An 11,273-nucleotide genomic window follows, 5' to 3' on the forward strand; every position below is an offset into this window, starting at 1 on the left:
TGTGTGCCAGAATACCTTAGGATGGTTTCTTAATAGCTTCATAAATCCATTCAAGTATCACAAGCATACCAACACCACTGTCAGCCACCACATGCCTTTAAGCACCTGCTACACAAACACAAGTCAGTTGGCCCACATATTTGCTCTTCGTTACAATCACTGTAACTGGCAACAATTAAAAGTTATTTTGGTTGTCGGTACTTTTTTTTCTGCCTGATGGAAAATGATGGAGAAAAATAGAGTTTGCGAGACATCAAAGTGATGGAAGTGCTGATGTTACAGTATGTGTTCCACCTTTCATTTGTGTTTAGCCTGTCTCAGTGTCTTGCCTCCTCAAGGACACTTGGCCAGACTGCTCAGCTGGCTGTAGCACACAGCTGTGGCTGTGCATACTCAGTTAATTACAGGAGCACTTCGGTATGACTGCACAGTCAGCAGGTTCCCTCCACAGTTACTGTGAGAGGTGGGCGAACTGAGCCTCAGAGTTCTCCTCATTATCTGCTCAGCGCTCACTTGTGCTGGTGTGTACCACCCCCTGTCAGTGGAGTCAAGTACTGATTACTGTGCCCATCCACAAAGTTAAACATTTTATTTAGAGAATTTAGAGCCAGCAAAGAGATATGAGATCAAGCACAGAAAGTATTTTTGGCAACAATACATTTCCATAAATTACAGTGACATTGAAAGTTTACGGTTAGTATCTTCGTCATGTTTCTCCCGCTTGTCTTCACTGCAGCGATCAGTGCTCAAAACATTTCCTGTAAAAGTAAAACTACTCTTAGATATAGAGTAATGGCTTTATGGTGAAGTAGGCGAGTTTGTCATTTTGCATCATGCTTGTATGCTTTTGTATGGGCGAGCTAGTGCATACCTGCTCCAGATCCTTCTTCTCATTAATGTTAAAGGCAAGTTCCTGTCTTGCTCTCTCTGCCTGCAGCCAACAAAGTGAATGTACATATTTAAAATCAAACAGGCATGAAAGCAATACATATGGATGTTAGAGGCAAGCTTTATCTAAAATAACTTTAAAGTGGTCTTTAAAGTTATCACTCAAGGGTTACATTACTGTTACAATTTGTAGTGATCTGTGCACATCCGCCTTTAAACTTCCCATATTATGAAAAAAACACTTTTTCTGGGATTTGGGGTGTTATTTTGTGTCTCTGGTGCTTCCACACTAGGGCTGTGCTCGATTGAAGAAATTCTTAGTCGACTAACACTCATTCAATTGTATCGACTAATCGATTAGTTGATTTAATCGACAGATCTGTAAATCTGAGTTTCTCTGCAAAGAGTCATGCAAAAGCACCACTTTAATTCTTGTGTTTACCAGAGATGTGCTCGTACATTTCTACTGCTACTGCGCATGTGCGACTCCCAGCAAAGATGGATAGAAGTGTGATGCCTCACTCTGTAGCTAAAACCAGTCCTCCCAGAAAAACGCTGAGTTTTTTTGTGATTGTTGCGGGCAAAAATCCTTGATTATGCGGCACGTTTTCTTAAAAATGCGATGGACTATGCGGGATATTTATGCAATTTGCGGGAACTTGCAAAAATTGTGGGAACTTGCAAAAACTGTGGTTTGATGAAAAAGAGAAGAAAAAGTGATTCCCCCAACACCCTGCTTTTTTTAAACTTAATTTCCAAAAGCAGTTTACAGATATTCAGTCATTGCAATAAATAAACAAATAAGATACAACAATATATACAAATAATATAATATTAAAGTAAAAATAAAAGTAATAGTCTAAACAGAGGAAAATAAAAGATACAAAAGAGACAGACTTTCAAAAATTGTTAATAAAAGACAGCAGGAGCACTTAAACAAAGAAATTTGAGTAGACCTCAGATATTAAGATAGCTTTCTTATTGGATACCAACTTAAGAGACTCAAAGTACATGTCAAATTCACCCTCCAACAGCTGCTTTACGATGATGTTCACGTCGCGTAATTACGCCACTTCATAACGTTCCCATGGCAACAGGGGAAAATGACTGCTCTTGTGTGAAGTAAACGCAACATTTTTTCAACTTTCTGCTAAGATATAGGTGACTTTTTTGCAACGAAAATGCGGGGATTATGAAATCATGCAAGCACCGCATATTTAGCGCGGAAATCGGCAATTTATGCGGCGAAAGTGCGGCATATTTGAAAACAAATGCGGCCCTCGCATGAATATGCGGACTTTGGCTGATTAAGCATTGAATTATGCGATCGCATAATCGCGTTTTTCTTGAGGGACTGTAAAACAGAGAGCTCAACACACAGGGTGAAAAGAGGAGCCGCAGCAATGTGCAGTACAACAAATATATGGTGTTTTTTGAAAATTAAACCATGTAAACCTATTCTGGTAACCTCAAAATACAATTATGAACATGAAAATGAGCATAATATGAGCACTTTAAGTACTTCTGAGCATCAGGGGTTTTGACAGTTGAGACTGGCAGCACATAAATAACCTCCCTTAATGAATCGTGAATTAATTGCAACATTGTTATCTATATTAATTATTTGAAGCTCTTTTATTTCTTAAAAAAAAATAAAATAAAATTTTTCCTATTCTTACCTACATTGTACAGGTTTTATACACCAACTAGTTTTGTCAATTAAAAAACCTGATGTTTTTATGACTGTTCTGGTTTATTTTGCTGTTTCGTGAAGCACTTATATAATAAAGTGTTAAAATCCTGCTGAAGTGTATGTCCTGTCAGATGCTTCAAAAGTTGCCTATGCTTATCAGGCAGTAAAGTGAAGACAAAATCAGGCACACAGCTACAATATGCAGCGTGACCTTGGTGTAACTTACCACTTCGTTTGCTGTGGCACTTAATGTGTCACAAAAACCTGTGTGATATTACTGTTTACCCTTGTTGAACCAGATAAGGTGACAAAAGCTGTGCTGAAAGAGGAATTTGGTACTTCGGAAATAAAATTCTCCTTATACCACTAATCTTAGAACCTTTGAACAGCAGGTGTTTGTATGTGATGTTATGAAAAGGATTTGTATGATAAGGTTATTTTGTACAGTGGGGGGGGGGCCTACCGTTGGGGAGACTCGCCTCTCTCCAGTGGTCTGCTGAGCAAACACAATGGCATCGTGGACAGAAAGAAAGAGATTACTGCGGGCAATATTGCCGTCATCAAAAGCTCCTCCAACCTCCAGTTCTTCATACACCGGGGCTGCAGGCCACAAGACGACAAACATCACACAAGGACTTTCATGTGCCATTTAAAGAGAAATAAAATGGCTACACTATTGGCCAAAAAAAAGTGCCACGCTTAAAGTGGAAAGAGGGTCTTTTCATAAAACTGGGCTGTCTATGCACTAGAATGAAAATCATTCAAGTATCCCTTTAAAGGTTATCAATCCCAACAAATTACAATTACTGTGGATAACCATTATATTAAGATTTTCCACCTTTATGTGATAGGACAGCTAGGTGAGAAAGGGGAGAGAGAGGGGGAGGACATGCAGGAAATCGTCACAGGTCGGATAAGAACACTGGACCTCTGCGTCAAGGCATAAACCTCTCAGTATATGTGCGCCTGCTCTACCCACTGAGCCAACCCGGCCACAATCACCATTATAGCTTTATCTTGCAAGGAAATGGAAAGCCCATGTGCCCTATGACGAGTGTTTAGACATTTAATCTCTGACTTACAATTGTACTCTCATTCTACCAGTGTCCTTCACAGACCTTATGGACTTAATGTTGAAGGAATGACTAGGGCCCTGTATTCATGCCAACTGGTCATTATAGCCAACAAGTGTGAAATGCACTTAAGTCATTTAAGATCTTACCTTGAACATTAGCCAGGTACAACTTAATGCCCAGCATTGTGTAGCTTGAGTTCATCTGTGTGGGGAATAAAGGACACGAGACTGTTCATGTTGGAATAACTCTGATTGAATACTTCCGTATTTAAAGCAACACTAGAGAACTTTTCCTGCTTCGGTCCCCCTACAGGTTGGAAGCGGAATTGTCCATTACATTGTCCAGTTCATTTGAACTACAGATCCGCTACCCGATCTGGCAAATTTGCATAATGTAATGTAATGGACAATTCCGCTTCCAACCTGTAGGGGGAAAGAAGCGGGAAAAGTTCTCTAGTGTTGCTTTAAACATTCTCATGAAAAGGTTCAGTAAGGAACGCCAGGGTTATTCTCACAGTTCAGTTTGTTTGTCAGCAGGATTACGAGAAAAAAAAAATACTGGCCTGATTTGTATGAAACTTGGTGGATGGGTGTAGCATGGGCCAATACATTTTAGAGCGCATCCAAATCACAGGGTGGATACACAAACACTTTTGTTAATTGCGAGATAAGGTGCGGCCTTGGCAGAGTTCTGCGCTCTGCGAATGCCCTTCTAGTTAATATTGTTGTTGTTGTTACTATTATCATTTAATTAAATAGAAACCTTTTCTGTGATCTAAAAGAGCCTTTTCATGCAAGAACCTCAAAGGTTCTTTTGGATGAACCCTGAAAAAATGCTTCTTAATAAACATTTTAGGGGTGCCATACTACTATATATGTATATAATGAATGCACCAATGAACATAAAAAGGTTTAGAATAGAATTATTCGTTTTAAGAGTGAATTTAGTATTGCAGACAAGCTTATACCTTTATCAATACTTTGATGCCCATTAGGTCTATGAAGCAGACCCCTGCCAAGTCGAGGATGAGGGTGTGGAAGGGCATGGGCTGGGACACCAGTGTGGGGCTGGGTGGCTCTTGGTCAGGTGCCTGCTCGCCCGGCTCAATGTCACTACAGTGGAAGTTGACATAGCTGGTGGGAGGTTCAGGTTTGCTGGCACTGCCATCGTTCATCTCAAAGTCTATTTGCAGTTCAAGCTGAGATATGGTCTAGATTCAGAGGAAATACATAAGAGCCAGATGAACAGAAAAGATTACAGGTTGTATTTCCAGACAATCTTTGTAATGTTTAACCTAATGGGAAATATTGACAGTAGAATCACGACCCATAAAAAGCTTTGAGTTTCTGGCTGTGAGCTTCTAGGTCAAACACAAATGTGTCATCCCCACCTTCATGTTTGCCAAAGAGCTGGGTTTCCTCCTCCTTGTCTCATTCTCCTTGTTCTCTTCTTTCGTTTTTTGTTTCTGTTCTTTCTCTAAGAACTTCCGTCTGGCCAGGATAAGTTTACCAGGGTCCAGCCCGGTCTAGACAAAAACATGCCTACGTAAACACCCATATGCCACTTAATTCTAATCTTGAATGATAGCAAAAGAGGTCATTTTTTCACTGTACCTTTTTGATGACTCTCTGGCGAAATATTTCAGCGTTTGCAAAATAGAGTGGTGAGCAATAGTTCACTATTTTCACACCTGTTATTGACACGACCTGTGGAGTTGTGAAAAAACAAATGAGATGCAATTCCTCTTACATTATGTGTAAAACATAAAATACGTAATTTTCATACCTTACTGTACACCTTTGGATTTTTGTAGATATCTGTATCCATAATTTGAACCATTGCCGAACCATTGCGACTACGAGGAACACATTATTAAAATGAGCAACACATTAAGAAACATTTACACTTTGTTACATTGTCTTTTCTTAATTTTGGTTCAAAAATATAGAGCATTTACTCACAACTGTGTCTTGAAGATCACTACCAGGATGGAAAAGCCCACTCCGATAGCAACTCCATAAGGCAAGCTGAGAAAGAATGTGGCCAAGAATGACACAACCCACACACACTGGAAGACAAAGAACAATAGAAATAAACAAAATATAGAGAGAAAAAAATATATCTCACATTGTGCTGCAATATTGCAGACAAGGCTTTGACTTACACAGTCCAATTTGCTCTTCTTCCATAAGTAATAGGGATCAGAGAGCTGTAGGAGCGTGTTCTTCAGGTTGACTGCAATCAAGGCTCCAAGCACAGACTGGGGAAACCAAGATTACATAGGTCACTGATCATGCCTAGATTTTTCTCCCACCGCTACTTCAACTTTTTGTCTACTTTTTCCAAGTATCAGTCCTATGTCCACCTACTTTTGGAAGTGGTTTCAGGAAGGCTCCCAATGCCAGCATGGTAACCATAACAACCAGCATCACACATAGACTGGCAAACTATTAGAGGGCAGCAACAGAGGTGCAGTAGTTAGCTGTCCATACTACATTTTTTTTATTTTTATGAAATTGCACTTAAAGGCAGGGTTGGTAACTATTTCCAATATCCAATTTTTTTATTTTGTTTTGAAATTGTCTTTACACCCCGACAGCCAAAAATAACTTGGGCTCTGAAAAAGGAGCGAAAAAGATCTGTCATCTGCAGCTGCTGTAATCCTGTAAAAACGCCCACCAATCACAGCCTTGCGGTCGGCTTGGAAAGAACCAATGAAATGCCTCTCTGCTCTGCTGTGCGTACTCTACCCCTCCCGTGTACGAACCTGAGCTCACTGCGCGTCGTAGCCACGGTGCTAACAGTAGTTAAACATTCGTTATGATAGGATTAGGCGTTTGCTAAAATTGCAATCCTTTTTCCGCTCTGAAGCAGCAATGTGTGTGGGCGGAGCCCCGAGGGCAGGGGGGGTTTAGATGGAGCCCCGAGGAGATGCTACATTCAGATCTTGCTAGCTTTTCAACATTACCAACCCTGCCTTTGATGAATAACACACACTACTTGAGCTCAATTACAGTTACAGTACGTGGGAGCGGTAACGCAGCACTCACCTGTGATGTTCCACCAGCATTGTCCACCGCCAGGGTCACCGACAGGGCACAGCAGATCACATGGATCTTAAAGAAGGACCCGAGGAAATTGCTGCAGCCAAGAGCCAACATTTCCTGCACAAGAACATGCATGTTGTATTTACAAAATTTAATGAAATGCACATTTTGAACTAGTACAAGATATGCGGTTACCTGATTGGGATCCACGTCGTAGCCATGCTTGGCTGCCAGTGTCCTGCCCATTGCCAGGTTAATGACATACCCCACGATTGCCAGGGAGAAAGCTGTGCTCAACATGTCTTCCCACTGATTCACTGTTGGCAGGATGGGGGCTGGGAATCTGGAAAAGAGAGACAAGAAGTAAATCTAAATTGCATGAGTAATTAGAATTAATGAAACCATTGATTAAAAGTATTAGGGCTGCACGATATGAGGAAAATATGCAATAACAGTGAGAATCACAATAATGTCATTACTTATAATAAGATATTAAAGTGTTCTCAGCAAGGCTGCTTTCAGTATTCTGCTAAATTACAACAGATTTCTTGTTGAATCTAAAACAAATGAAAGGAAACATTTTCAACAAAGATTTTACCACTTAAAAAAAAGAAGTGCCGTTTTCTACCGATATTTTCTTTTAACTATAACACAAAAAAATCTGTTGTGTGGTTTTTGGGATATGTCTCAGCCTTTCGCGATGGGTTTATTGTGCCAGTTGATATCGCAGTAATGATTTAAAAAACAAAAAGATATATTGTACAGCCCTACAAAGTATGGGGATATATGCTTTACCCCAAAGGAATTTCTCCCACTATGTCCATGTGGTAGATCTCAGGAAGATGCAGAGGGCCTGAGATGGCTGTGGCCACCACCACCTGTGGAGAATAGGAATCAATCCTCACTTTAGTCCTGATATTGTATATATGTCACAAATCTACAAAATAAATATGTGCAACAGCTTCATGAAATTAAACAAAAATTAAAATGAGAGAAATGAGAACTATAAACTACTTACAATTATGATCTCCATAGGAATGGGAAAGGGCAGCTTGTGGCGGTAGCGTGCACTCAGCTCCTTCGCTACAATCAGAACTATGCTGCTGACCAGAGCAAATACCAACGACGCTATGTTGGTATCAGGGAGGCCACATATAATATCTACCAGAGTCTGTGACAGAACATTTAAATTACATCTTTTAATGACAAATCATACTACCAAAGCATTTTGATGTTCTCTGACAACTATATGGGGAATCACTTACATATATAACGGCCAGCGGACCACTATAAGGTGGCACTTGGATGCCAAAGATGTACTTGAGCACTGAGATGAGGATCTGCAGTCCTGCAGCAGTCATGAAGCCCCTGACGAAGGACTCCGACAGATAGATGGCTACAAACCCAAACTGCATGAAGCCAAGGCCAATCTGCACACACGAGTAGCTCTCAGTGTGTCACGTTTGCATTAAACTATACCCCACGTCTTTCAAACTTCACATTAAAAGACTTTGATTTTAGCCGAGTACCTGTATGATCGCAGTGAGACAGGCCAGGGTTCCAGATATTCCCAGACGAACCTCATTCATCCGGTCTGTGTCCACTATTGTAGAATTAAGTGTGGCATTGAAATGACTGAAGTCTGACTCTGGCGCCAGCCTAAGACATACGATTCCCACCATAATGCTGAGGACAGCAAACGTACCTAGACATAAAAAGTAGTGTCACATTTATTTTCTTTGCCGTACTACAGTCAGTGCCGAGCGCAGCTGATCTGCACTGTGCAGCCCTGGCAACTTATCACTGTCATCATATGAAACCGCTGTAGATAAATCAGTCTAATTTACCTGGGACCATCTGGTGAGCAGTGCCCATGAAGAAATACGGGATGAGAGGGAAGAAAGAGGAGTAGAGACCATTGACAGGAGGGAGGCTTGCCAGGAGGGCAAATGCCATGCCTGGAAAGAACAGGAACCATTTTTATAACAGTCACGTAAATCAACAAGAAAAATCCGAACACAATGTTATATACTGGAGCCAACGTCGCTGCAACTAGCTTCAGTCAGTGGGTATTATGCAGAGGCATCACATACCCCTTTTCCACCAAGGCAGAGCTGGTGCTGGTTCGGAGCCAGAGCCTAGTTTCAAATCGGTTCTTTGTTTTTCGACCACCAAAGCACCAGCTCCGAACCAGTAAAAGTGGTTCTTAACCCTTGTGTTGTCCTTCGGGTCCCAGTGACCCGAAGGACAACACAAGGATTATGTACTTCCGTTTACTTTGTTGAGAATTGCTCTCTAAATAAGGGTTAATACAGCACCTTAGTTCTTGTTTGTACAGCATTTTGGTCAGCTTAAACTGTGTTTAAATGTGTTCTAGAAATAAACTTTACTTACTTACTTTACAAGAAGCAGGGTTTAGATAGCAATTCTCAACAAAGTAAAGGGAAGTACATAATCCTTGTGTTGTTCTTCGGGTCACTGGGACCCGAAGAACAACACAAGGGTTAAGTAGCACCAAATCATTGCTGGGCCAGAAGTAAGAACCGCTTACGTCAGCGGCTGGGGGCGGGGTTACCGTGACCAACAAGACGAACAGAAACTTGTGACCGCCATTTTTGAATTAGCAGATAAACACGATGGACGCGATTAAACAACAACAGCAGTGGTCAGAGGAAGAAACAAGCTGCTTTCTTGCACTATAAAAGGCGAGCCGCACGAACAAGTTGGATCCGCCGAGTTTGGATGCCGATGTAGGTCCGCAAAGCATTGTTGATGGTGGGTTTGTGTTTGGCGCCGCCACGCTAACGTTGCTGGGAAAGATGAGACGTATACAGTGACGTTAGACCTGGCTCTGTGCTGGCTCTTTAGCCTGTGGAAAAGCAAACCGGTTCTTTGGAGGCTCGTCAGTCGAACCAACTCCAAACCGGCACTAGCTCTAGCTCTGAACCAGCACCTGATTCTTGTTGGTGGAAAAGGGGTAAGAGAGAGTATTGACTGACCCTGGGGAACTTGAATGGTGCCGGCGCTGACCCCGCTGATGACATCACAAAGCAGGTTGTCTTTCACTTTGTACTTGGGCAGCCAGCTCAGTACAGGCAGATGTCTGAATAACAAGCCCTTGAGTCTCAGCACAGAGCATCTGACAGAAACAAACAAGGGAAACTCTTTGAAGAGCTCGGATTTTATGGTTGTTACTGTGAAGAAGTCCACAGCACGACTAAACTTCATAGCTACAGGGCTGTTTGAGCACAACACAAAGCTTGTCAAAAGGTAGAGTTTGCGTGATGGGAAGACTTGTAGTTCATGTTGACTGTGCGGCGAGATTGCAATTCTGTACCTGAAGAGTTTCTTCACTTTCTCTCCAACGGGGAATTGTCGACTCTTCTTGTCAAACTCTCTGTCAAAGTCTGTGAGGTTATATGCCGGCCTGTCAATCACATAACGTGGGCGATCCCGGTGCATGGCTATAGCATATTGAGACACATTAAGTCCATAGAAAGATCTCTCTCTAATACTATGTCCTCATGGTGCAATTTAAGGAATTCCATCTTTCAAGGTAGCATCAATACCATTTTACTTCAACAGCACAAGTTTACACCGTTGATTTTTTACACGTAAAACATAAAGTTTCAGGATTATATTTATACAGCTGTGGACATAAGGTGATCTTTAGGATTGTACTTCTGTTGTTTTACATTTAGGTCGCACATTTCAAGTGCAAGGCCTTCATCTAACCTTGAAGGGTGTAGGATCAGCCAACAGGTAGGTGGCCTGCTAAAATATTTGCTCAAGACCAGATCAATAATAGCACACGCACAAGATCACTCTATGCTTCTTAAAGTTTGGACGCTGTAGAAAAAAATTCTTCCAAATGACATGTTCTATAAGAAAATCAGCAATAAAAAAAATAAATAAATAAAATAAAATATCTGAACATAAAAACATGGCCATTTTGCTATTTGGAGTAAACAATGGTAAAAAACTGGCAACTAACTTCTAACAAAAAGCATATTTAACTTTAGGCAAAAAAAAGTGCTTGTAAAATTGTAAAAATTGTTTAGACAGGAGGCTTAAAGCTCAAGAAGAAATAACGGAATATAAAAGACAGAGCTGCATATTAGCTTAATTACATTTAGTCAACTATGTGCATTTAGTAAAAGTTTGTGTTGTTTAATCTCTACCATTGTCTTAGAGATGTGTCCTCTTCGAATGAGGGCACCAATTAATTAATCAAAAATGACAGCAGCAAGTAATGAGCTGATCCCTAGAATTTAACACGTTGATTTCAATGCCAGTATGTTTACAATCTGATTCTGTATTTGTTGAAGTAGAAGTATGAAAAGACAGCACTGTACCTTATTGTTGAAGTGCAACGTCTGCAGGCATGTGGCTCAGGTGTATGTGTGTATTGCCCACTTGTTTGATTCCTTATCAAGCTATGCTAAAGACCCTCTACACCTTGTGGGTGGAGCCTAGAAACTAAAAGGCTTTAGCACGTACAGCCTTGCTGGGACAGTTGAATCGCTTAAATTGTTGGTTTGTTAGGGTGCTGCTGTATCTGCGTAGTAT

General features: G+C 41.0%; 1 protein-coding gene across 1 annotated transcript; it reads right to left on the reverse strand.

The window, feature by feature from the left end:
• Window positions 1-614: 614 nt before the first annotated feature.
• LOC120558517 (solute carrier family 26 member 9-like) lies at window positions 615-11,255 on the reverse strand. Its single transcript, XM_039799550.1, has 21 exons — window positions 11,060-11,255; window positions 10,042-10,168; window positions 9,704-9,843; window positions 8,552-8,662; window positions 8,234-8,409; window positions 7,970-8,134; window positions 7,723-7,875; window positions 7,500-7,582; window positions 6,900-7,047; window positions 6,708-6,821; window positions 6,027-6,104; window positions 5,822-5,917; window positions 5,619-5,725; window positions 5,443-5,512; window positions 5,271-5,363; window positions 5,048-5,182; window positions 4,625-4,867; window positions 3,804-3,858; window positions 3,045-3,181; window positions 872-931; window positions 615-758 (listed from the first exon to the last, which is right to left on the reverse strand). The coding sequence occupies exons 2-21, from the start codon at window positions 10,164-10,166 to the stop codon at window positions 747-749; spliced, it is 2,301 nt and encodes a 766-aa protein (XP_039655484.1). The 5' UTR covers window positions 10,167-10,168; window positions 11,060-11,255; the 3' UTR covers window positions 615-746.
• Between the last annotated feature and the right edge of the window lie 18 nt (window positions 11,256-11,273).

This window comes from Perca fluviatilis, chromosome 5 (assembly GCF_010015445.1).
Source record: "Perca fluviatilis chromosome 5, GENO_Pfluv_1.0, whole genome shotgun sequence".
In the NCBI taxonomy this organism is placed as follows: Eukaryota; Metazoa; Chordata; class Actinopteri; order Perciformes; family Percidae; genus Perca; species Perca fluviatilis.